Genomic DNA, 27,772 nt, shown 5'->3' on the forward strand with positions numbered 1-27,772 from the left:
TTGAATTTTGAATAAATCACCAACAGTGTCACCAGCAAAGCACCATCACACCTCCTCCTCCTCCATGCTTCACGGTGGGAACCACACATGTAGAAACCATCCGCTCACCTTTTCTGCATCTTACAAAGACATGGCGGGTGGAGCCAAAAATCTCAAATTTGGACTCATCAGACCAAAGTACAGATTTCCACTGGTTTAATGTCCATTCCTTGTGTTTCTTGGCTCAAGCAAGTCTCTTCTTCTTCAGTAGTGGCTTCTTTGCAGCAATTCGACCATGAAGGCCTGATTCACGCAGTCTCCTCTGAACAGTTGATGTTGAGATGTGTCTGCTACTTGAACTCTGCGAAGCGTCTATGTGGGCTCTAATCTGAGGTGCTGTTAATTTGCGGTTTCTGAGGCTGGTAACTCTAATGAACTTATCCTCAGCAGCAGAGGTAACGCTTGGTCTTCCTGTCCTGGGGCGGTCCTCACGAGAGCCCGTTTCATCATAGCGTTTGATGGTTTTCACGACTGCACTTGAGGATTCATTCAAAGTTCTTGAGATTTTCCGGATTGACTGACCTTCCCTGTTTAAGTAATGATTGACTGTCGTTTCTCTTTACTTAGTTGAGTGGTTCTTGCCATAATATGGATTAGAACTGTAGTCGAATAGGCCTATTCACTGTATTAAACTGTGCACCAACCCCCTCTGCACAACACAGCTGATGGTTTCAAACACATTAAGAAGGCAAGAAATTCCACAAATTAACTCTTGACAAGACACACCTGTTAATTTAAAACCATCCCAGGTGACGACCTTGTAAAGCTGATTGAAAGAATGCCAACAGTGTGCAAAGCTGTCATCAAAGCAAAAGGTGGCTACTTTGAAAATCTAAAATCTAAAACATATTCTGGTTTGTTTAACACTTTTTTTTGTTTACCACATAATTCCATATGTGTTCCTTCATAGTTTGGATGTCTTCAATATTAATCTGCAATGTAGAAAAAAATAAAAATAAAGAAAAACCATTGAATGGGAAGGTGTGTCCAAACTTTTGACTGGTACTGTATGTGCTTTGGGGTCTGTGAGATAGAAGGGGAACAAAGAAATGAAGAGAAATAAGTGTGTGGAGAAAAGTAGCAATGGGATACAACGGAAATAGGAGGAGTAGGAGGGTGTGGCTTTAATTTAAATAGGGCCTTGTTTTAAATATGAAACAGATGCCTTGTTTTCAACAAGATTAAACACTTTCCTTATTTTGGTAATACAATGTGGTTTTGCTGAGCAGAAACAGGATCTTTGTGGTATCATTCTCAACAACAGTTTTCTAATTAAAGCCAGAAATACAAATTTAGATACAACATTATGGATCAGTGTTATTTCTTCTCAGCTAAGACTCTAAGTCAGAGGTAAAAGATATAAGTAAAGAAGTAAACAACAAAACATCTAACATTGCATTTTCAGAGTTAAAAAAAAAAAAGGTGCAACACAAAGTAGAAATTGTTTTTGAGTTTATTGAAAAATGTTTTCATTGTACAGATTGATCTACATTGTTAACAATAGCTTGCACTGCACACTGCTCGGTAGACTGCTGCTTAGTGCCAACATACCAGAACCTTTACATTAGAGACAACAAACTGGATCATCATCCAAATCAACACAGAGACAGACTGAAAACTAGTCATGAGTTTTAATAAATCTTTCACAGAAAGAATTAGGTGATAATTAACAAACAATGATTTAGTCTAAAAATTTTGGAAGCACAATTTTTATTATGCCCCAAGGAAACGAAATGATCTAATCTCTGTTTTTCTTCTTTTCAAAAGCAAAGCACTTCCCTAAAAGATCAGGTGAAAAGACACCATAGCCACGCAAGTATGCATCTTAACTCTACGACAGAATGCCTCCTTTGCATCTTTTCTTCTAACACAAACTACATGTGACTCCCCAAAGACATGTGAACATCAATAATTTTTGATTCAGTAAAAGGTTCATTCCTGATCAATTTTCTTTTAGGCAAATCAATCACAGTACAGCATCAGTCACACAGTATTATTTCTATGTACAAACAGTATCAGTCACAAGCAATCAGCGGGTTTGCTAGCTGTATTCTGGCATTTTCTTCAATACAGGATGCTTTTAATATCCGAGAACAAATTTGCTTGTTTAATTCAAACTAAAACCCAATGAATTACAAGGAGAAATTGTAATTCCTCAGATAATAAAAAATTTGGAGAAACAATTTTCACATGAACAGGAAAGGTTTTATGTTGGCTGATGTGGCTCTTCTGTATGTTGCAAAAAATACAAGTATTTCCAAGTAGTTTTCAATTAAGCCATCTTCATGTCCTTCTTAAACCAGAGGCACCAAATGAAGCAAAATGATTTAACAGCTGATATTATATGTGGGAAGAGGCAATTAATTGACTAGTTTTCCTAAAATACTGCATGTTGATTTGGCTTTAGTGATCACATGGTGACAATGCCACCTGCAACACGAGGCAGCTGGTTTAAAAAGAGACTTACAGTAAAGTATTAAATGGCTTAAAGTACATTTGAATGAGCACCAGTAACAAGGTTTTTTAGACAATATATCAGCTCAAGAGCTTTTTAGAAAAAGAATTCACTTCATATGGTCAAAAAAAACTATTGTTATCGTCATATACAGTGGTTTTCCCCCAATTTAAGTAACACACAGGCTTCCATACCACATGAATGCAATACAGTATATGTTATTTGATCAGTGGATAAAACAGAAACATCTAATAACAGATAAATAGAAATAGGTACAAACTATAAAAAATAGATGTTTCTGATGAGAAATTCTTATTGCATCTGAAAATACTACATTTACTTCACTACAGGACAGATTTGTGTGTACATAAAAGTATACTGATCTGAGCAGTAACATTATTATTAAACTGAAAATATAAGAGCTTATAAAGAAATTGCATTGACGAGCATTAGTCATTAAAATAATGAGTGATTTATACATTACATTCTAGCATATCAGTGGAGTTCCTTTGTACATTTAACAACAGAGAGAAATAACAAAAGACTGAAGTTAATTGCATTGTCCTGCTTTTACCTTGAATATAGTCACTGAACACTATAAAATGTGCCGAAGCCTCTTGTTTCACAGTAGCACGGTCAGGAGACCACAACACATTTAGGTGAACCTGCAAAGGAGTTTGGTACAGAACATGTCCGGACACACTGTCTGGGCTATGTTTGCATGCTCTGGGTGGTTGTACTATAACGTAATATGGGGTTTCTGGTGCAAAGTGTTCACAGTACGTGAGGTCAGCAAAGATTACAAGCCACATACCTGGATCAGGTACAGCTTAAACCAAGATTCTGAGTCTCTTCTCACAATATGGGGATTATATTGCATGTGATGGATGAAAAGGTCAATGGTCTTTCCTAAACAAGATTTAAGAAAATGAATGCTGCACCAACAGGCCTATCTGGGATTTGAAAAGCAGAACTAATATTAATATTTTATTATTTATATATAACAATTATTTTCTATCCATCAGTCTAAGTGATGTGGGATGAAGGAAAGAACGATGACCAGTCTGAGGAATCGCTCAGAGAGCTAAAGGGACATTATGCTTCCTGTTCTGATGTGTTTTATGTTGTGGGATGCCTTTACAAGTCTTACTTAAAGTATATGCTTGTGAGTCAGTGCACTTTCTAATCTTTTTATCTTGGTTTCCAGGACTGCTCGTGTTCTCACTGCTGAGTTATAGCAGTGATTTGTTTGTGTGAGATAATGGAAACACATTCATCTTGAATCAGTAGTTACAGTTACTTATCTTAAGTATTGTCTTTGAGCTAAGGACCCACCTTCATTTACCATGTTAGGAAAAGCTTGATTAACTGTTGTTAATTCTGACCTGATTAAGATCTTCACTCTTGAGCTGGGCTGCTTGCTTTCATGATGAAACTCAAAACCACTGGCCACAGGCGTAGAGAAGCTAGAAAGCAGCGACTGCACTACTATGTTTGATGGGGTTTCCTCAGCTTGTTTTAAAAGGCTGTGGGTCATCTTCTTCCTGATTGGTGCCATCAGGGATTTGCTTGCTCCAGTAGTTGCACTGGTCAAAAGAGTCAGAGCGGGGGAAGTCTGCTTCCTCATCTTGACCCAGGACCGGGAAGACGTGGTCGACCATCTCGCAGAGGTGCCCAAAACTGAAAGAGACACACAGATACTTTAGCAGTTTTTACTGTATAAAAACAGAATTCATACATTCAAACATCAGTCTACATATGTGCCCACATTTAGCTTACTCTGATAACACAAAAAAATATATATATAGCTTACGAGGAGATATTGGTTTTGGCATGTTCTTGTATCAGCTCCCCCTTGGGATTGACAGTGAAAATCCTGTTCAGAGGAACACCCACCTCCTTATAGGAATATACATCCTGAAATCAGACATACACAATCAGCATCCAAAAAAAACAGTCATAGGGCCAAAATATGAACAACAATTTAGAATTAAAGTAGATGGACAACATTGCCATCATCACATCAGCATAGAAATACTTGACAGAAAACTGACATCAGTTCAGTTGTCAAAGTTTGTGTGTTTGTTTGAAGTCTCACCGTAGCTCTGTTGCCAAAAGCAGCGTAGAATGGTTCAGTGTTTGGGTAGAAAAGTTGCTTGATGTCTGTAAGACACTCAATCTTAAACTTCTCCGGTTTCTTCTCAATCACCTCCCTACACGATACATAACATTGAGCACACTTTTATAGTTTTATTCTTTTTAGGTCGTTTGTGTCACTAGATTTAAAAAAAAAAAAAAAAAATCGATTCATATTCTATACAAAAAAATTATGAAATTATTTGTTTGCAGTGTACATGACACAAAAATGCACCTATTGTTATTTTTGTTTTTATGACTTTAAGGTCACATTAAAGTTTTTGTACACGTAGTGTGTGTCTGACCTGTGCAAGGCAGAAAAAAGACTGCTGGGGCTGAGCAGCACCGGGCCCATCGGCAGCATGGTCCCCCTCTCGTTGACCCAGTGCAGATAGCCTCGCGTCATATCCGCCATGCCAATGGCCCTCGCCGAGCAGTACATGAATTTATATCCATTCCTGTGACAGAGAGGGAAAGAGTGAGACACAGCCACAAAAACAATATATTTCAGTTAAAGCAAAATTGACAATGAACTGAACATATAGGTTTACGGCAGCACTCACAGGCTGACTCTGTGGTAGAGCCGTGCAATACCCTGGTGGGTCCAGTCTTTCCCAAGTGTGGGCAGGATGTGACCCAGAGTATCGGACCTAATGGGAGGCAACAGCACACAATCAATGCAGATGTTTTTTTTTTAAAACTAACTTCGTACACTTTCATGGCCTTTAACACCTGTATTACAGAGAAACTAAACCCTAAGTCTGTTTAAAGCCTGACATCTGCTGGTGATTACCCGAAACTGAACTATCCAGCCACTACAGGCCGCTGCCTTGCTGCCTCTTACCTGGTGATTGTTCCATCTATATCGGAGATGACTATTTTGTCATCCCAGCTCCAAAGATAGATTGTGCCATGACAGCGACAGGTGCCTTGATACTGAGTGGTCACGCTGAACACTACATCGTTAGGACCCTCCTTCAGCTGCAGGCTAGCCTTTAAACACAGACACACACACACACACAGAAAATTGATATGGAGGCGAGCCAGACACACACAGAGAATAAAGAAGGTTAAAAGTGCAGTCCAGAATTTCAGTTAGGAGCACACGAAAAAATACCATCTACTTTTACTGTCAAAATGTAGAGTAACATCCAAATATTTATTTAAAAATACAGAGACTATATTTCTTTTAGGTGTTTGTTTTTGTGGTGAAGGAGAATTTCATCTGTAAAATCTGCAGCTCCACAATACACCTCCGCCTCCCCACTGCAGGAATTTATAGCCTGAGGTGGTCCAAGTGAAGATAATGTATCCATGTTTGTTATGTAAGTAGAGATATTACTTTGCCCACATTCTTGCTTTCTCATGGCAAACCATATGTGCAACGTGTAATAAGTCATGAGATAGCTTCAAAGCTGACATAAACTAACATGTCTAACTGTAGCAATAAATACTTTACCAGCTGTTCCGAGGTGAGACGAAGAGTCTTCTTGTAACAGATGCTGCCAGAATTCACGAAGGGCTCCGGCTGACAGGATCCTGACACCAGACTGGATGATCTGTGGTCCTCATCGCTGGAGGATGATTCATCCTTTAACCTTAAAAATTCCAAGACGGCCAGTTTGGTACAAGAAGTGACGAAACTCGAGTGTTTGTGAGAGAAACATACAGTGATGTGAAGACGGAACAAGCAAGAAAAGGCAGTTGTGTGTCTGAAGTCACCTGTTCACTGAGGCTATAGTAGGTGAACTCTCTTCTTGGTCTCCTCCTGCCTCTGTCACTGATTCCTGAGGAGCACAAAGGTCAAAGGTCACAAGTGACTTGATTGACTGAAGCATCATCTGCTGATGTTGAGGAATAGATGTGACCCTTTGCCTCCCGCCCTGTTGCCCCTCTGTCCCTCTCTGCTGTCCAAGTATATGTAAAGACTACAAACTAATCATACACTGAAGATGTCACCAACGGTGTTTCCATCTGTGTACTTACTGACTTGGAGTCACTGTTCCTGCTTCTCCATGAGAACCACCAGCGTCCTCCTTTCTTTGGCATCTTTTCCTTCATGATGTTCTCCACTGAGGCCTGGAGACAACCACGCACATACAACTCAAAACTGCCTGAAAATGTAACTCAAAACTGACAGAAGAAAACTCAAAGCGCCAGAAAGCACAAAAAAAAAAAAAATCAACAACTCAAAAGGTAAAGTAAAACATAACAAACCACGTTTCAAATGACACTAAACTCCAACTGACTCACCAAAATAAAGGCACTTAGAGGTGAAACACAATGGCATGCAGATAAAATGCTGAAGATGCAAAAGAAAACATGAAAAGCAGAGTCTTCTGAAGATTTCGGCTAGATAGCAGGGAGAAAAAATACACTTGGGAAAACAAGAAGTGACATCACAAGGAGACAGAGAGCCTTTTCAGACTTTGCATGAAAATGTGTCCTGGCTGATCCGATCGCAAGTGGACAACTCAAAGTACGCCTGTTCACACCTGGAATTATCATGCATTTCGTGACCCCTTGTGATCGGACCTCACTTCCACATTCAATATGCAAATTAACATATACATTTAGTAAATAAACAAGTAAACAAACGTGAGCACAAACAGAAACGTGGGGAGAGAGGAGTAGCAGTTAACGAAATGTGCTCATTCATGTCTCGTTTTAATGCCCCGTCTATCACAAATCTGTGACGTTTTTCGCATTTTGAGAATATCTGAATGCTTGAGTTTAAAATCCACAATCTGAACCATCAGGTTTGGCCCGATCGCGTCAGTTCAGGCTCAGATTATTTAATTATTGCAGCGGGTTTGAGAGGGTCGGGCTCTGCGCTGCGGTGGATACATGTACTGTCAAAGCAGGCAGGGAGCTCTTTCGCATTTGTGGGTCTGACGTGTGTCAGAAAGTACAGGCGAGGTAAACTAGAAGATAAGACAAAACCCAGAGGAGGGCCTGGTGAAACGGCCTGTGTTTTTATTCAGTAAGCAGCTGCTTTATAGGCACCAGTTCAGTGAATCTTTCTATTTTCTGTACAGGAAATCACGCAGTATATTTTTTCTATTGGATGTTTCCATTGCTTATCAGATGACATAACTTAATGGTGGTCCTTCAATGTGGCCCAGGATGCATTTGCGTTCACACTGCTAAAATAATGTGGTCATATGTGTCTGAGGGCACCTCCAAATGTGGTTTGAGCAGATTGGATCTCCGTGCTTTACAGTTGTACTTAGAGCAGTCCACTTGTGATCGGATCACCCAGGGAACATATTAATTTAAGGTGTGAGCAGGCTCAGAGAGAGGTTCTGATAGACAAAGATTTGGGGGCATTATGGGATATAATGACAATTAAAAAAACAAAAATACAAATGCATGACCCGACCAACACTCAAGCAAAGCCAGAGAATATCATACAGGCTGGGAAGGGCTGGAGCCAAAGAGACCAGGTAGGCAGTATGAGAAGAGGCCAAAAGCAGAAAACACATAACTCAAACACCAACACTTAGTAAACACAAACACCGGATGGATGGTGAGAGAAAAGATGTATGTAAATAATAAGGAAGAATAAGGAGGGGGATAAAGACATGACATTATTAAAGTGTTAGGACAACAGGTTTAACACAATATTTCACTGTGGTATAAGATTGGCAGCTTTGGCATGAGCTTTCTTGTGTGTGTTCACAAACGAACAATTTCAATTGCTGCCGTAATAGATGCCATAACAATGTTTTCAGCTTTGTTCACTTAATGTAAACAATAAAATAAAAAAAAATCAGATTTAAACCTCATACTCTAACCAAAACATATATCAATTTGTTTGGAAATATTGATTATGAGATCCAGAAGTGAGCGTGAACACACATTAGGTAGTAGGATTTGGTTGGATTTAGATAGTGGATGCTAGCAAATGAAGACACTGAACCAAAGTGAAACATCAGATTTAAGAGAATTAATTGCAAAATGCTGGGAGTACACAGGAGAAAAGTGATGCAGGGGGTTGCATAGCAGTAAAACACACCAAACGCCATGTAACAAACAATAATAATAGCAATAAGTACAACATACGGAATTTGAAACTATGCTGTTAAAAGCTGTGTAGCACGTATGCAATGCCTTTGGAGTGATTCATTTTACAAAGGAGAGGAGCACAAAGAATAGAGAAACCTGCACCGACAGACACTTTCTCAGACCGAAAACATAATAAAACCCCGTAACGCCTCATTTTTCAGTGAAGAAAAGAGTTAAGAGCGATTTGTCATCGCTGGTCACGGCCCAGTGATGATAAATATGTGAACAGAGTATTATTGAGGGAGAGGGTGCTCTTTTCTGGTGCAGCGCCAAGATTTTGACACCATAGTTTACCTCGTCCAACACAAATATACTTGAGAACGATATTTTTTCAGTGTTACTATTTGTTTTCAGGCACAATTATTTTTAAACTTTTGTACTTGACTTATTTGTACCTATATCTATTTTACTTCATACATCAACTTCAGTGAATTTCACAGCCTTGTAGGCCTACATTTTAATCCACTATATTTAAAAAAATATGCTAAATACAAAACACAACATCAATTCATAAAGGATGATTTTTTTTTAAATTTTTTAGACTAGACTACCCATCAGTATAAAAACTACTACAGAAAATACGCTACTTGCTGTACAAGTAATAATCCAATAAATGGGTCCTTTCTGTTACATAACGCCCAATTCTTTTTTTTTTAACACATATTGCTGATTATAGTTGCTACTTTAACTTATATTATATATATTTATATATATATATATATATATATATATATATATATATACAATATTGGAAAGACATGATTTTGTGTATTACTGTTGTCTTACCTGTGGCAAGGGTTTCTGGTAGACCTGCATGGCTAACATGACGGGAGCTGCTGTGTTCCAGTTGTAATACCTGCAACAGGTGACAGAAAAAGTTATAAGCACACTTTACTATTCCGACATCAAGGCCTAGATGTATGGCTACTCTTACTATTTTAGGTGGAAAGGCATGCACACTGACATGTGCGGCAGCGTGGTGCACCCGGACGATGTGCTCATAACGGTAAAATAAAAGAAGAAAAAACCTTGGACACCCTTCGCCCATTACGCTCGCCATCTTGATTACGTGGCGGAAGGGGCGGGGCCACTCACCTGTTTTCAAACTGCTGAAATTAGCAGCTAAGGAAATGTAAGTTGTACACGGATAAAAGCTTTCAGCATGTTTATTGTGTGCGTAAAAAAAAAAGAGCGCGTTACATTTTTTGCGGGAAAAATGATCAAACGAAACCGGCAGATATTTCGGCAAGTGTTAAATTTGAGAGAACACAAATCATCGAAATGCACACATTACTTGTGTTAAGATGTAGGCGAGAGTATGTATGTATCTAACTGTTCCAAAGCATATATAAGGCGGTTATCATCGTTTATCACGGTTCTCAAATTGTGAAACCCACTTTGGTATTGAATATAGGAGTGCATACTTGTTTCCTATCTTGACCACCAAGTTAGGGTCATCAATAATTGAGGGGTTTTCAGAGAAGTGCTGGTAGGAAACTGCCCTCTCCAGGAACTGCCCTGTGGAAAACACACATACAGGGTACATAAAGAGGCAAAAATACATCCTGATTGACAACTACATGATTTAGAGAGTTTCTTTATTTTATTTTTTTGTTAAAACTTATTTCTGTGTCACTGAAGGAGACTTTACACAATGTATTTCTTTGTTTTTGTGAACAAATTTAAAAAGTGAACAGACCTATTGTATTGTCACATTGTTTTGTCTCATGTCTCTGGTTCGATCAAACTCATGACACTATAACATGAAAAAAAATAACAAGGCAAAACTAAAAACTAAATTTCAGTTTTAATTTCTTTTGTGAAGCCTTATGTTCTTTTCATTGTGACTGTTGCACGTGTGTGGTGTTACTTGTCAGTGTAAACATTGCAAACAACTCTCCCATTGCTTATTCTACCTCTTGTGATCTCCTTGTTATCAGTGAGTCCTCCACACAAAGAGATGGCGACATGAGGCAGGTCACCCATGTGGTCTGTCAAACTGTCCACGCCGCTGTCCATCCCACTGCTGCCCACTGACTGTGGGGAGTGATTAGCACTGCGCACGGCCATCATCATCATCTCCGAGTCCCCCTTCATTGAGTTTCCGCCTCCGTCGCTGAAGAACGAGTAACACACACACTCTCACAGATGGTGAAGATGTAAGTCATTTTGATAATGTTATGCTCCAAAAAAGCAATGGCCTAAAGTATAAGTGTAGTACCTTTATAATAATTAAAAAGTAGTGGCCAAACAGCATTATTAATCTTCATCAGCCAATTACAGCCCCAGTCAATTAATTTTAAAGATCTATTACTGCAATATTTACGATATGGTAAAGTTAGCTCTAGCTTTTAAACGCCTGTCCTTCAATCATTAAATCAGTCAGAAAGTATCAGATAAGAAGACATCCGCAAATGTGCTCGGTACATGTATGTGTTTACTGATGTACCTTTTAGGGAAGTAGAGCGCAGCTACTTCAGGCTCCAGCTCCGTAATGTCATCCAGATATATGCCGTCAGCACCCAGGTGTTGGCTTCTTTTTTCTAGAAGGGACAGTATCGTCTATCAGTCAAATCAATCAGACTTTATTTATATTGCACAAGTCATACAAACAATGCAGCTCCATGTCCTGGACATAAAAAGTTGGAATAAGACTGATGAGAAGTTAAAAAGAACATGATCACATTTAATTGGCAGCAGAAACGATGAGACTAAAGGATAAAGACAGTTCGCAGGTTACCAGAACACTCAGACAGTACCATTTCTCTTCGATGGTGAATCTGTCCTTCTGATCGGACTTCCTCTATTCCTGCCTTCGTCCAGATGATCAGGAAGAATTCTCTGAGACATTGAGCAGGCTGTTAAACTCTCCATCTCTGCACACAATGGCCCATCATTCTCCACCTCTCTCCCTAGAAAAACAGTCAGAAGAAAATCAACAGAAACACACTCATGGATCACCATCATCATTAGCAAGCTGCAATTCTACAATCCTTATATTTACCACTCGAATCAGGCTGTTGACATGTCGCATCTCACTCATTCAGAAGTCAGTTTCACAACATGAACTTCCACAAAACTACCACCGGAGGTCTCTAAAGGGCTATTTCTGCTAGTTGTGGGAAACGTCTGGTGTTTACAACTTGTAAACAGCTTCAACTGCGACTAATAGGACATTATCCTTAATGCCTTCGGTCATTTCATGTTTTTGAATGATGCGGTCCAACAGCAGATAATACAGCATGAAATAACAACAAAAACTTGGAATATATTTCTTGACATTTGGCAATGTTTTACAGAACAGCACTTTGATGGTAAAGTTTTGTAGTTATGTCTGGGATACTCAAAACATCAAACTGGAAGTACTTAACACTTTTAATCATGTCACGTTATGGTACTTTTCAAATACATGGATTACTTAGTGGACATTTTTCTGTAACCGATGTTTACCATTATAATTTTAGGCCACTGTAGAAATGACTTTGCAGTGTCATTCTCCATATAATTACCATGCTCTCCTCCCGAGCTGTCCCCAGCATTAATTGTTAGTCCGACCCTTGCTTCGCTTCTGTTTTCTCCAGCGTTCTTGTCCCCATCATGAGCATTGGTCTCCCCTGGCTGGGGGGCATACAGAGTGAGGGAGGGAGGTCCGGTGTCATTGATGGCTCTGAAGTGAGTACTGGCAGACACGGGGATGGACACTGCTGCGGCAGAGTCCTGCTTCTGGTGGGAAGTCAGGAAGGATGGCTGTAAAAGACAAAGAGATGAATCAAAACTTTTCACACAGTATTTTTTTTTTGTTTTGTTCTCTCGGGCCTTCCCATTTCCCTTATCTACATTTACATTCATCTGTGTGTTACCTTGCCAAAGTTCACATATTTACAAGTTATATCTTGTTTGTTTAATCTGTACAAAAAATGAGGGGTAAAAGTGACCGTTTGTGGGGTTTCTGGTCAGGAGCAGCAGCTTCCTGGGGTTTCTGCTGGTTGTCGAGCAACTGTTAATTACTTTTATATTTTTAAACAGTGAGATTTAGAGGTAATGGTAGGTGTGTTGTGTTATTGGAGAGAGTCAGGCAAGCTGTTTCAAGTCTAGTCTAAATGAAAATATGTAGGCAACCACTCAGTGTCTCATTCCATGATGTAATCTTGGAAATCACCAACCACACTGAGTATGATCAGCACAGAGTACATTTTGTAAATACGTTTAGGGCTCATGAACGGCTCTACACTGCATGTCATGAACGTCTTGTTGATTTAGTTGCTGTGAGAGAAGTGAAACCAAGAGATATGATATACAAAAATTCCCATGTTATGCAGTATGTGCATGTATATATGCATATGTTTGGATACCTGGGCAGCCTTTGGCAGCTCCCCCCAGGTCCACAGCATCTCGGGGTTGTCCTTGGCCTGATTGGCTAGCTCTGAGTCACTCTTCGGTGTTGATGACCGCGAATCATCTGGACTGCTGGTAAAGCGACAGTCAGACACTTGATTTCGATCAATGTGTACTACATGTGCACAAAATAAATCTTAATCTCATCAGAACAAAAATATTTTACAAATCCCATTAGTCTGCCCAACCCCCCCCCCCCCCAAAAAAAAAAGTTTCCAGCTAACTCTATGACTTTCTATTATTAGTGCATTATATCATCGAGTGTTCAGAGGATTTGAAGGCGATACCTAAGAGAAGAAAACTGAGAGGTCTGCTGAGGACAGGAGATGGACAGACCACAGGGTTGAGGGGTGGAGAGAGTCTCCTTCATCACATTACTACAATAAGATAAACAGACAAACAGATAAAAACAGAAAAAGGAGACAAGAAGAAGGAAAAACAAAGTTAAAGACAGGGAGTTGTGATCATTATCACAGTACAGTAATGTGAGGACAGAAAATGTCTCAATAATGTGCAGCATGATAAAAAGGCTTTTAAATAGGTTAAAGAGTTTAAGAGATAAAACAACTAGTTCATCATAAAGTGCGTGTGTCTGTGTGATTAGTGTCAAAATAATACCTCTGTGAACGAATCCACTCGATGCTGGGGTGTGTGCGAGTATTAGCCGTAGACCCCTGATCTCCATACACAGGTCTGATCACAAATACAAGATGTAGAGAGATGTAAATACAGTGTCTCAACAAGTCCAAATGAAGCATCTGTGCTAGCAAAAATATCCAGAAAAACTTTGAAACGCCATTAATAGTCTGCTTATCTCATCCTTTCTTTGAAAACCAAATTGAACTTTGGCAGCCTGTTTGACTGTAATCGCCACCTCACAAACCAGCTCATCAAGTACAGTATTACAGTACAGCATGACATGAAGCGAACACAAATTCCTTCACGTGTTTAAGGGTTCCAGGAATTTATCCAGCCCACTGTGTGGTGAACTTGCTAAAAAAGGCTTGGACCCCTGAACTAGGGCCAGCACTGTGAGCCATTACTTGAAAGACACAGAAAACACTGTGGGAACTGGACAAATTCCTGGAGCGTGTCCAACAATCAGAGCTGGTTTTCATAGGGCTTCACACACATAAACAAAAACATGCACATACTTGCAGTCTGGCACATTAGACCGCCTCTCCCTAATTCGTTAATAAGCAATTGATTTGTTTCATTGAAATGATTTTGCTGAATGGAGACCACTTCCAGGCTCTGTGTGTGTGTGTGTGTGTGTGTGTGTGTGTGTGTGTGTGTGTGTGTGTGTGTGTGTGTGTGTGTGTGTGTGTGTGTGTGTGTGTGTGTGTGTGTGTGTGTGTGTGTGTATGTGTGTGTGTGTGTGTGAGGTATAGTATATATGGACTACTTTTTATTTATAAAAGCTAGTTCTTGTTTGATGATTAAAAAAAAAGAGTTGCATGTGCCTATACAGTATTCCGTTCTCCCTGGGTTAATTGTTTTGACATCCCCCTGTTGAAATATCGATCCACAAACATTATATATAATAGTAAAACAGTGGCAGGGACCATTTTACTGCATAACTTTTACTTTTCATACTTCTGCTTGATACAGCTTACATACCGTCACTAGTGTTGAATGGAGGATTTTTACTTGTGCTGGGGTATTTTTTACAGTGAGGTTTCGGTACTTTTACTTCGAAAAGGATCTGAATATGTCCCCACCCCCATCCCCCCTTGGCTAGCAGACTAACTTTTTGTAGTAGCACACAACAGCTGAGGAGGGAATGTAATAGTTTTGCAAGTACCAATATCTGGTTATAAACATGTGTATTGGACCTGATGATGATGGTAAATACTTACCCTCAGGCACGCAGGAAATTAATGTTTGCAAAAAAAAAAAAATTCTGGAATCTATCCAATAGTTGTTGAGTCTGGACCAAAGTGGCTGATATGGGGCCATGCTGGTAAAAATTATACCTTTCAACATTAACAGAAGGTCCTCCGTTTACAGGGATTTTTTTTTTGTATTCCAGATCCTCTGATTGATGTAGTGCAAATTCACAACCTTTCTTTGATAGCTGGAAAAAAACCACTTGAACACAACTAGAAGAGTTATGGGCAGTGGTTCATCATTTTCACCGACAACATTGTGAATGCTGACAAAGGGTGTTTTCCTCAGAAATAGAAAAGGCTGACTGGTATTTACTGACCTTCTTGTCTTCCTCTAAATCAGGGGTCTTCAACATTTTTCAGGCCAAGCACCCCCAAACTGATAGAGAGATGGAGCAGGGACCCCCTACTATATATATATATATATTGTATAAAATAGTGTTTTATATTAACCTGGAGGAGTGCAGGAGGCTTGGAGGGACAGGTCCAGGCTAGTCTCGCGCTGAGTGACCCGGTGCCCAGTTTGAGAGAGCTGCTGCGTGTTGTTGAATGTGTGTATTTCTGACTGAAAGATAACATCTTCTGCCTCCATTTATCCATCTGCTACAATATGTTGGATTAATGTTAATGTGTATTTAAAGACATTTAAATTTGTGGGGAAAAAATTTTTTAAAAAAGAAAAATTGTCTAATCAATCAAAAATTTCACGGACCCCCTGCAGTACCTCTGCGGACCCCCTGTTGAAGACCTCTGCTCTAAATCAAACACACACAATCACACCCTTTTTCATGTATGCACACACCTGCCGCCGTCCCCCTCTCTCTCCTCATCCGAGCTCAAGTCAATTGTGAACATGTCCTCATCCTCTGAGAACTCTGCGCTCTCCTCTCTCCTCCCTCCTGCTCCTCCACCGCCCTCTGGCCGTGCCTTCTTCCTTCTCTTCCTCCTCTTCTTCGTAATCCCTCCATCACTTTGTTGCAGTCCCATGCTATGGACAGGAAGTGAGCTGCAAGGGATTGTGTCTATGTGATGACAAAGAGTAGTACAAGAACTGTTCAGAAACCACACATGACATTTCTCAAATTTCAACATTTCTTTTTTCAACAGAGCCTACCATGGTGACGAGATGTGCCCCTGCCCAGGTGGGACTCCATCAACTCCGCGCCCATTGACAGGATGGGTGATGTTGCAAGGTAGGACGGAACTACTTCCTGTTAACAGAGGAATGGAAGATAATACTTGGATGTTTTCACAAATCAAAGATAAAAAAAACAACATCTTCAAACTGAAATTGACAGTACTTGATTCAACCCCTCTTTGGTGCCTGCATCTACAATATATTCACACATGAAACAAGTTGCTCATCAACTACTGCTCTCATGCTAGCTCTGTCATACAAATAGAGGTGTTCGAATTATGAGAATTTATAAATTGTACTTTTGCTGTTATATTTGAATATATCTTCCAGCCCTGCTTCTAATTTTTGCCCAGTAAAACCCTAGTACTATTTATGCCTCCTCCTCAAACACGGATACTTCTACCAAATTTCATGGCAATCCAAATCATAGTTAACATACTGGCATTCATGTTATACAAAAAAAAAAGTGTTGCAGAGCAGATGCAGTTACTGATTGATGAGACAGACATTTTTTTTTTTTTTTTTTTTCTCATGTGGATCTAAATAATCTGGTGAGTATTTGGGTGTTGAGCTCAGATTAGCAAAATCACACAGATTTGTCCATCAGAGATGCACTACCATGACGATGCCAGAAGAATAAATAGAGAGACAGAGAGGGAGACAGAGGGAGGATGAGGGAGTAAGATAAAGAAATGATCCGAGCAGTGCAGACTGGCACATGCTTTGCAGCGCACGTGTGATAACACAGCCCAATTCATTTCAATTGAAGTGGAAAAGGGACAGTGCTCAGAACGTGAATATCTGCTCTCGGCTTTACCCTTGCAGGGAATATCCAATACAGCATTTATTTTATGCTCCATGGGGGTGGTGGTGTTGGTGTAGGAGAGACACAGAAGACTGGGCGTGATGCCAAATAGTTCCTTAAAAATGTTGTTGAGCTTTTTCCCATTCAGATCAGTGGGATAATAATTTAGATAATTACTAAAAGACGGAACAAAGACACTGATGAAAGATAAGTTGCCATGTCAGACCTCTTTCATCCTGTGCCTGTTTATTTGAGTGGAAGGTACACTAGGCTTTAGTACTTTATACTGTAGGTTGTACTACTATTATTTCTGAATATGCGTCTGTCTGACAGTCTTCCAGTCTGTCTGGAGTCTACACAGATCAGTGATCACCAATTGCCCAAGGGTTAATTGGGTAGAGCTATAAATATATTTCTGGTGGTTTTCCACTCTGTGGACATGGAGTTATGTGAAGGAGAGGATTTGACTCATGGCCCAGACAGTATAACCGACACGGTCAAACAAAATTTGCAAATAACTCTGTACTGATAAAGCTGTTTTTTTCCCCACCCGTTAAAGACGAGGTATGTCTGATAGTAATCTTTCAGGACCCATTCAAAAGAGCTCCTAATGCACTTATTGATTGACTAACTGTTGGAGAGGATGGCTTCCACTCTGAGTCAAACGGGAAGTAATAAAAAACAGAATTAGACCAATGTAATCCTTCAGATTAGGAATTAGATCTTCTCAGATTATGACATATTCCCCTTAATTCTTGACTAGGGGCCACAGCCAGCGTTGGGACTGCTGACAGAGATTGTTTACCACAGCGGTGGAATAGATCATCCTTGTTTCCTTCAGAGGAATGGTGCCCTCATAACCCCAATCCCCCCCATGCTTCCACCTCCCATGAGTCTTTACCTATCACTTTAAAGACTCAGTTTTCAAAACAAAAGGAAATGTTCCCAGGTCAGATTATTTCCTGTTATGTTTGCATTTGTGCTGCAAATACTTCCATGTAACATAATCTTGTACTGCTACATGAAAAGTTATTAAACCAGGATTTTTCTTTTGTAGAGAACAGTTCCCCTGATTCCATAAAAATTCAAGATTGACAAATAACTTCTGCTTTGGGAGATTTAGGCAAAACAGCAGCAAGAAGATATGATATGAATTAAATATTTACCAAGTAGGCTTTCCTATTCTAATCTATTTCTACACAAGCAGCGCCATAATGACATTTTCAATTTCATTGTCGAACTGTCCTTGGACTCTAGAATGAAGTCTCATGGGAAGAGTAATACTGTGTTTGATAGGTTGGGTAATTCACTGTTGTGCGTCAATACTACTCTCTAATACATGTTGTATATTTTTATATATTTAAGTAAATCTATTTTTAAGTTTGTGCGCCCTCATTGAAGTTTTGACCCTGAACTACAGTGCTTTTTTGACATGCTGATACCATGGCCTGCTCTTGATTTATTGCCACAATGCAGCGCAGTTGAAGAGACAAGAAGACCTATATGCCTTGCATGTTACACAACTGTTACACAACTGTCTACTGCTCACATCGTTGTTTGTGTGCGAACTGGTCTGATTGAACAGCGTTTGTTGATGCTTTCTGCCTGTTCTAATGATTTGTTTCCAGGAAACTAAAGTCACACTGGCCAACAGGATGCCACAAGAGGACAAAAGCTCTTTTTCTGTCTTGTATTTCAGCTTTTGTTTCAGCTGACATGCTAAAGTCTTTATCTGCTTTTGTGGCAACAGAATCAGATCCCCAGATTGTTTAGTCAAAACAGACAGATGTCATTATCTGTGTGTCATTTGACTGATCAGGTACAGTCTCTCTGTCTGGGTCTCTTTCCACGCATGATTGTATAATGATCTGCATTTACATATTCACATCATATAAACACATACATGATAGTTAAATTAAACAAACAAAAAAAATAAGACATTTATTCAATTCATAGGCCGATGAGATATTGACACAGTTCTGTATTGATTTTATGCGGTTAATCTAATTATGTATAAAGATTTTCAAGTGTCTTTTCTCTTCTTTGAAGCTGCCTGGCAGAACTCAGACTGCTAGTAAAAAGCAAATGTTTTGCCTCTGCTGGGCTTGTCTGGGCAGGAATACAGGGAGATTTAAGCTTGACAATCAAATAACAATAACTCATATTTGTAGATACATCAGTCAAACCAGTGGGAACTACAACAGTAAAATAAGACAAGAATTAAACATGTGCCCTATGAGTACTGCATGTACTGCATGTGTTTTATCTGAGGTTGAATAACCTTCATGTCTGCAGATTATGTTCTGTTCTATATTTGAGTGTGTTTACTGACTTGAAGTAATGACTCTGTCAATCATTACTCACCAGTTTGTTCTCAGTCTCTTTGACAAAGAAGGCCTCTCCATTCTCTCCGAGCTTCATGTGCAAACTCACTGGCTCTCCATTAATCTCTATGTCCACCTGCAAGACAGAATTTTAAAAAGTCAACAAGTGTTAAATGTCATTAGTAGGTTTTAAATAACCTCCTGTTTGGGACTCTGTATAGAAAAAATATTGTAACTTTAGATTTTATAAATAATTATCCAGCTCATCTACTGTATACGATATCTGTCACCTTTAACTTGACCACAAAGATATAGAAATACATACAAGGCTATGCACAGTTTTTTTTAATTGATTATAATAAAGAACTGATTGAGTTTTAGTTAGTATAATATGGCTTGTGCCAAAATATGTTACTGTGTTGCAAATAAAACGTCCTCAGAATTTTAACAGACATGCGTGCGCTGGCTGGATGAATACATGCTGGCCATGCTCCATAGGCAGGGCAGCACCAGTTCTTCTCAAAACAATTTATACACATTCTACAGCAGCAACTGCAGGTGGAGCCGATGATGTAAGCGTGTGCCGACAAGGTTTTTGTAATTACTCTCACTGACAGAAAGGGGGAGACAAAAGTACCACACTGCAGTTTCAATTATAGAACCACAATATTTAAACTTCTTTAAAAGAAGAATACAGAAAGACTACTTAAATGAAAAATGAAGACCAGAATTCTTTTTTTTAAACCCTGGTTAAAACTGAGAGCACTCCTATAATCTCACCAGTTTCTCACTCGACCGCAGCACACCCATCTTGCCAAAGCGAACGTGGAAGGGGGAGCACTGCAGGGAGCCATCGGGCTGCCGGACCACGATGACATCTATACATCCAGACAGTGTTGCGGGGTTAAGTCCTCTGTACAGCTCCTTGACCTGCACAAACACCTGGCCCGCCAGCTGACCCACATAGTTCATGGTCTCGAACTGGAAACAAACAGCCAGAAAGATACAGTTTTGTTCATGTTTTTTGCTACAAAGACGTCCCTACTTGTTCTCATTTGTCTATTCAGTGAGGTTTTACACACATTTCATGTCTTTAACATAACACTGCAATGTAAGACCATACTGTCATCCTGCCACACTGATCTACAGTCCAGTTACTGCCCACATAGGACAGCCAACCTTTTAATCTCACGTTAAGCAGGATGCTCAAACCGTAAACAAAGATGATTTCCACATTCTTTTCTCTGCTGTTGTGGTGTTGCTGAATGAGGGGTATGTTTTTTGGTTGGTGTTGGTGAGCGAAACCATTTGGATTTTTCTTGAAAAAGAAAATGTTTCACGGTTTCTCTTCTGTCTGTTGAGCGTGATGTAAACTCAGAAGGGCCTTTTACTCTCTGGAGTGCAAATACAGTCCACCAGGGACAAGATTTATCGTGGTGCTCTGCCAGTCTCTCATCAACCTCTAATGCTCTACGTCAAGATTGCCAAACATGGCCCTGGAGAGAGAGACAGTCAGAGAAAAGCATTCACTGAGCTGCGAGATGGGTGGTTGTTGATTCAGTGGAGCAGAGAGAGAGAGAGAGAGAACAACAAGAAAGTGTATCCAGCAGCCAGAAGAATGTAATAGATATATTAAATTGAATGTTAATATATTATTGAGAGAAAGGCTGACATTTTATGCTTTCATATGGAAACATTAAAAAAAATGGCACACTCTCCTGTATTGTATTTTAGACTGCGCAATACACTAGCTAATGGCCAAACAGCCATGATGCCTTATGTTTGGGAGCAACCATGGCATCAGTAACAGTGCATGGTAAACAGATATTTTTGGAGAGGTCATTGAAAAATATGTAAATCAGCTTTTTGTATGTTGTGCAAAGCAACAGGATAGATTATTTACTCTACAAACTAAATTCAATTAGATTAAATTCAAATTCGATCCCTTGGATCAGTGGGTGAAAATTTGCTGAATAACTTCAACTGGGAACCATTCAAAAAAAAGGACTGAAATAAAAGTAGATTTTAAAAAAAGAGAGAGGAGGGAGAAGGCAGAAAGAGGAAATGGTTCAGAAAAATGAGTAAAAGGAAACCAACACAGAGGAAGAAGAAGGGCTTGAGAAAATGGATGAGGTTAGTTAATGTTAAAAAGAAATCAAGGGCAGCGGACAAAAAACAATGCAGGGAAGAGAGAGGTGAGTTTAAGGTGGTGGTGATGGTGGGGGTAGGGGGTATTTATGATAGTGACAAATGTGTAAACACACAAAATAAGTAATATCATTGTCTTAATTGTATAGCAAATTGTTCCTTTAAATATCCACCTGCCATGTCACCTGCTTGTGCTGACTCATACAATCACACAAACACACACACACACACACACACACACACACACACACACACACACACACATAAATAATTAAAGCATGCCAAGGGGACAGATGGCTTCTTATTTCAGAAAACCCAAGATTATTTACTAACATGCATCAATTGTTGTGAGTCACAGATTAGCGAAGTTCTGCTGTAATGACTCAGCATTATTCTGTCACACATAGAATGATTCCATTGTTTTGACCAGTGTTGCCAATAAACTGTATAGAAAAGCCTATGAAACACTTGCCGGTTTTTGATAAATTGGAGACAATCAGAAGATCAGAATTTCAGAAAGGAAACCCAACACAAACTTTAAAAAAAAAAGACAGCATGAACCCAAAACCCTGAGTCCTTATAAAATCTAGTCACAATAAGATAAATGATCACGTATAGATGACTACCACTATAACAACACAACACACTGCAACGTTATTAACACAATTCTTCAATATTTTGGACTTTATCTTCTAATAATTGGTCAGTTAAAATCCAAATTACAAGACACATTTTCTGACTTCAGTGGTGCATGCAGATGAACATGTTAATATCTTAAACGTGACTTCTTGCTCAATAACTGGGAGTAGGATTGTGTGACAGTGATTATATAATTATTTGACCTCTTTGTTTCTCTCCTTATCCATTTGTTTCCTCTGAGACACACCAACATGGAAATGCCGCTGACCTGATATCACTGTCAACATCGACCACGTGCAAACAGCTGTATCTGTTCTTACACACACACACACACACACACACACACACACACACACACACACACACACGCAGTCGAAGCCTCGTCCAGGTCACCTCTCATACAGCCAATCGCAATGCGTCCCCATTATGTAATAACCAAACGCGAGAAAACGCATAGGGTCACTCGGTGCCATTTATTGGATTTGCTGTTGAAGAAACAACAAAAACATGAAGGAAACCTCTTCTGAATAACTGCTGTTGTCTCTGTGACATGTCCACATTTTCAAAGTGCAATATAAAAGTCCACACAGGCTCCAAAAGAAAAGTCAATATAAAACGTCAGTTTCACTGTCACCACAGCAAACACAGTTAGACCACCAAATACAAACAGAAAAGCAGGCAGAGAGATAACAGGCTGACGGATTTATAGATGATAATGTGAAGGGATATCCAATTAAATCAATTTAATAGGACTTCAGAGGCAGTCTAACACTCCCGGATTACTGACTGTTCCAGTGTGGCAATAAAAACAGACAGACGTCATCAAATTTCATATATAATTGGCTTAAGTATATCAGGATTGTATTATATAGCTTATAACCTTATTAATAGCCATGGCAGCAGAAATATACATCTTTAGCATGGCACTGTTCAATAAGTATTTGACCCTATATTTGGAACTAAATAAAACACGCTTCATCACCACGGGCCACATGATCACACCGTAGTATCATGTGGCCTATGAGACGACATGTAAACATCTTCATACGGGGTGAGGCTCTGCGGTCTGCCTCCATTCAAACAGCTGCGCGTTGAAATGCGTAAAACAAAAACCAAGTCAGCATGAAAGGTTTAAGAGTGATTGGGCTTTAAGATATTTAAATCTTACGATATACCAATGACAGCATGTTAAAGAACCAAATATATCTGTGCTTACATTATTTATTGATGTCGTTCTTCGCTCCGGGATATTTGCGCCATCCAAATGTTCTAGGAAGCGTCCTCTGCTGTTTTAGTGCGTTACGTCTCGGTCCTCAAATCAAACATCGTCGTTAACCCTCAGCTTCATTCAGCCCTCATGACATCTGATCGTAGGTTCTCTAATCAAGGCTATTTAAACTGCAGTAGAAATATTCCTCCCTCTGCCACAGAGCTGCAAACACGGAGAGACCCGGTTGGCTGAGCCGGCGCTGACGTCACATTGTTTTCTAAGTATTTCCCTCTTAAAATGATATTATGATTTTAGCGTATGATTTGTATCCGTTTACTCCGCATACTTGTTTTCTATTACTTGTGTTATTGCTATGCTATCTTATACCTTTATCAATGGTAAATACATGTGCAGTCTTTCTAAGCCCCTATTAAGACCTGGCTATGTAATAGGTGATTATCTTCAATTAGCATGATTTGTCTTGATTTGTCTTCAGAGTTTTAATTGCTTAGACAGACCCATCTTATTTTACCTCTACCCTCCTTGAAAAGAGTTCTGGGGCATCTGATACCAAATTCATTTATTAAAAAATAGGTTAACATTTAACAACTGCACTCTTGACTTATTGTAAGCAGATGATATATTTATTCATGATAGGTTAAAAATATATAATTACAGATGACTTGTTGACCTTTCTTTAATGACTTATTACTGTTTTAATGCCAAGACTTTTCACAGCCTGGCAGCTCAAGGACTGGTCTTATAGTGGCTTATGACTGATCAGTTTAGCATTGAACAAATGCAAATGACCTCAAACAAACATTATGAAAGCCATTAGTTGTGGCTTGGAAACTTTTGAAAGCAACATGTGATCTGTTTTGGCTTTTATTTCCCATATCGATGCTGTTTAGACCATGCAGAGATGCAAGTTTAAGCAGCTGCTCTGATATTCTGGTGTGTCTCTGAATTTTAGATGTGTTATCTCCATCTCAGCTGCATTCCTCTGTGAAAGATGATACAGTATTAATTGTACATCAAGGGAGAAGACAAAACAAATAATCATAATTCAATTGTCTTTGGCATTTTTCTTTCTAGTCTATCAATACACCGTGCTGTAAGGCCACATTAAATCTGCTCATTATTAAACATTAAATGCTTAGTTGTAATCCAGGAGGTTTAAATTAGACGGACTGAGGCCTCATGCAGATTAAATGATATTCTTTAACTGGGATGATATGTTTACGCCTTGTTTGTGTTGATTAAAGCGTCACGTTCGTGCACTTTCTTACTACTACTACAGTAGATATTATACATAAGCCAAATATTAGAAACAAGGAAACCTCAAATTGCACAAAGTTGGCTAAATCTTAAAATCAAGCATATATTTCCGTGAGAAGATAAACAGAGAGTAACAGAATCTTGTTGTTCTGAAGAAATACAAGTCTAGTGTTTGCAGCTGAGGAGACAAGAATAGCAGTGACATTCAGGCAGCTTAAAGGCATCTGTATTTGTGTAATGCACTGGCTGTGCCTCAGTTGTCAAAATGTAACTCTACCCACCTGCCTGGCAAACTGAAGCCAGATCAAGACAGAGTTGATGTTTTTTTTTTTAAATTTTTATTATTTATTATGCTTTTATTCTGAAATGGTGAGCTTTACTTTAGCGAGACCGCAAAGGCTAATGCAGTTTGGAGTTTGAGGTTTTCTACAATATATAGGCTACAGGATTTTCAAAGTGTGACTGACATTTTCTTTAATTTCTTCAACATTTTGGAAAATACACTTATTCTCTGTCTTGCCATGAGTTAGATCAGAGGATTGATATCACTCTCATGTTATAAGGAAAATAAGAGGTTATACAGCCAGGAGACGGTAGCTTAGCTTTGGAAACAGAAGGAAACTTACAATCCTGGTGCTGTCTGCAGATAAATGTCACTTTGACATCCTCTAACATTTACTAATTTACATGCCACATCTTGTTTGCTTGATCTGTACCAACATTTTTTTTTTTTTTTTTTTTTTTTTTTTTTTAACAGTATACAATCACGTTGTGGTTTTACACGGATGATGTGTGGGACTTTATGTTTAGCAAGCAGAGTGACTTTCTAAAGTCTTGTTTTTAGTTGGCAGGCAAGAAGCTTGTTCGCTTAGAACAAGCTGCTGGCTTCAGTGTCATACAAAATGACACATATGAGAAAAGTTTCTTCTTATCCAAGCTCTGCAGAAGTGTCCAGCTATTCCTTTAAAAGAAAATGTAAGTTTTTCTCGGCTCAGTCAGTTATGTGGTTGCATCGTTAAAGTGACACAGACTAAGGATGCACAACTGTTGCTAATGGAGTAGTTATGGAACAGCATATATATGTGTGAACTACTCCTGGTATGGCATTCAATGTTCGCATGCAGTATACACCTTTAACAGATATATATTTTACTTTATATGTGATGCAAACTACAGGTTCTGTAATGGTAATCAAAGAGAGATCATCTAAATATGTCTGTCTTTGAGAGAAAGAGACTTACACAGAGTGCAGTAGGGTCTTGTGGTAACTGCTGGAATCAGTACAACCCAATTAATGACATCATTTTGATTGAAAAAACCACGAGACCTGCTCAGATCTGCTCAAAGACATGCAAGCTGTAAGACATTTCATAGCTCTGACACTACGAAAATAAACATGCTCCTAAAAAGAAATGAGCATATCCTGGGACAGCCCGTTATACTCTTTAAACAAAGTAGGAAACGAGTTATTTCTTTTGAAATGCTCTCAGCAGTCAAATTTATATTTTAACTGCAATTGTTTGATTTTATATTCTTTTATTTTGTCAAACCTGTGATTTATATGTTTAATTCATAACTTCAGAAAACATCTTCAGTTTTTCTCAACGGTTGTTTTATGCTCCTGACATCTGTAATCAGATAAGGTTTGTGTAATGTGCTATTCCCTGACACCAGAGTCAAGTCTGGACACAAAGTTCCTATTTCAGAGAAACAATAACAAAAGTTTGTCCCCCCCTTGCTGGCTCTCATGCCGTTCTGTTGTTACTCAATGTTTCTAGGAACCAGTCCACTCGAGTAACACTCACATCTAACTACCTCTCCACTTCTATTTCCGGACCTTTTTTTTAGGAGAGTGGCAACAGATACGCAGGCTTGTGTGTGTGTGTAACCTCCAGTCCCAACATGTGACCCAAGTCCATGACTGTATGGATCAAATTGTGCTGTCAAAGATAGTTAGCACTGGCTAACTGTGGAACACGTGACTATTCACTATGCATAGTGCCTGATGGACACACACACACACACACACACACACACACACACACACACACACACACACACACACACACACACAAACACACACACACACACACACACACACACACACACACGCGCACACACCATCAGCGCCGGCGGAGGGAACAAGGAAACACGTGTTGGGTTTTCTAAGAACTGAATCATTCATCAGGGAGCAAAAAGTAGCCTTGCGGGAGAGGGAGGGGAAAGGGGGTGTCAGAGAGGGAGCATGGAGATAGGAGAGTAGGACATAGAATTTGCAGAATGTTTGTTTGTGGTTGTTTGTATGAGTGAGAAGGTTGTGGAGATGGAACAGAGGAGGAGAGCTGGTTTATTTACTACAGTGTACAGGGTGATCATTGGGTCAGTGGCTTACTGTGTAAAATACAATCCTATTAGAAAAAGTTCATCTTGGATATTCAAATTAGTGGATTTATAAATGGATTAGCGGACTTATATTTTAGTAGTTATATCTCTCTGTCTTTTTTGTCTGTCCCCTCTTCAACTTTCCCTTTGTCCTTCCTAAAGTATGATGTTATCATTCTAAAAAAAAATGCTTGGCATTTTGAAAAATGATTTCCTTTGCTGACAGCAGTTAAATGAGGAGATAGTGACACTTTAATGGCTGCATGATAAATACAGTTTGAAGAAAGAGCCAACAGTTGGCCACAGAAAATAAAAACAAAAATGTTTTTATGCTAAGCTAACAAGGCTCTAGTGACATGGTTAACTGACAGACATGAGAGTGATATTGATCTTCAAACATTGATTTTGGTCACCTCAAATGACAGCTGGTCAGTGATCTCTAGGTCCCCCCTGGTTTGAAGTTTGTCACATGATTGACTGCATAACTAAACACAGTTATCCTCAGGTGTGAAGGAAATGAAACTGTAAACAGTGACAGACTTTTACGTAATCTCAAGAATTCCATTCATGGCGGCACATGTGGCCATGTGCTTTGTTGGTTCATGTGGGCAGATAAACATTTGCTCTTTGCATGTATGAACTGCAAGTGCCCGTATAAGCAGGTATACATTGTGTGTCTCTCTGAATGTTTACAGTTATGTGTGTGTTTGTGTGTGCTACCTGATTAGTTCTCTAGTGGCTCTGCTATGGCCCTGCAGAGTCACCACATGTTGGACTTGTGAGAGGGGCAGAGAGAGGGAGAGAAGGAAGAAGGTGGTTTTCTGAGAAAGGGGTTGTCTGATTCTCCCAGGAACTCCCTCTGAGGT

The 27,772-nt window shown here is 39.3% G+C and overlaps 1 protein-coding gene across 4 annotated transcripts; it reads right to left on the reverse strand.

Annotated features, from left to right (window-relative positions):
* Positions 1-1,474: 1,474 nt before the first annotated feature.
* On the reverse strand, positions 1,475-23,449 carry lpin1a (lipin 1a). Of its 4 annotated transcripts, none has more exons than XM_069173451.1 (24): positions 23,253-23,448; positions 20,030-20,230; positions 19,290-19,385; positions 16,097-16,193; positions 15,785-16,004; positions 13,712-13,786; positions 13,381-13,470; positions 13,051-13,162; positions 12,208-12,445; positions 11,458-11,610; positions 11,148-11,241; positions 10,615-10,814; positions 10,123-10,216; positions 9,485-9,554; positions 8,045-8,131; positions 6,617-6,709; positions 6,353-6,417; positions 6,090-6,228; positions 5,475-5,623; positions 5,194-5,280; positions 4,936-5,088; positions 4,593-4,707; positions 4,308-4,411; positions 1,475-4,174 (listed from the first exon to the last, which is right to left on the reverse strand). In XM_069173451.1, exons 2-24 carry the CDS (start codon positions 20,219-20,221, stop codon positions 4,003-4,005), a joined length of 2,895 nt encoding a protein of 964 aa, XP_069029552.1. In that variant the 5' UTR covers positions 20,222-20,230; positions 23,253-23,448; the 3' UTR covers positions 1,475-4,002. The 4 variants fall into 4 exon arrangements, with proteins under 4 accessions (XP_069029552.1, XP_069029551.1, XP_069029554.1 ...); XM_069173450.1 differs by having other exon boundaries at positions 13,051-13,165; XM_069173453.1 differs by lacking the exon at positions 13,381-13,470 and having other exon boundaries at positions 13,051-13,165; positions 23,253-23,449.
* Between the last annotated feature and the right edge of the window lie 4,323 nt (positions 23,450-27,772).

This window comes from Embiotoca jacksoni, unplaced genomic scaffold (genome assembly GCF_022577435.1).
Source record: "Embiotoca jacksoni isolate LCO1_2020_lvr unplaced genomic scaffold, fEmbJac1.0.p SCAF_6, whole genome shotgun sequence".
Classification (NCBI taxonomy): Eukaryota; Metazoa; Chordata; class Actinopteri; family Embiotocidae; genus Embiotoca; species Embiotoca jacksoni.

Excerpts from the sequence above, each read along its gene's own strand:
- lpin1a (XM_069173450.1), bottom strand. The coding sequence starts at position 20,221 with ATGAACTATGTGGGTCAGCTGGCGGGCCAGGTGTTTGTGCAGGTCAAG. Across the intron at positions 5,281-5,474 it reads ATAGATGGAACAATCACCAG|GTCCGATACTCTGGGTCACA; the intron begins GTAAGAGGCAGC and ends GCCTCCCATTAG. Across the intron at positions 4,412-4,592 it reads CTTTTGGCAACAGAGCTACG|GATGTATATTCCTATAAGGA; the intron begins GTGAGACTTCAA and ends GTCTGATTTCAG.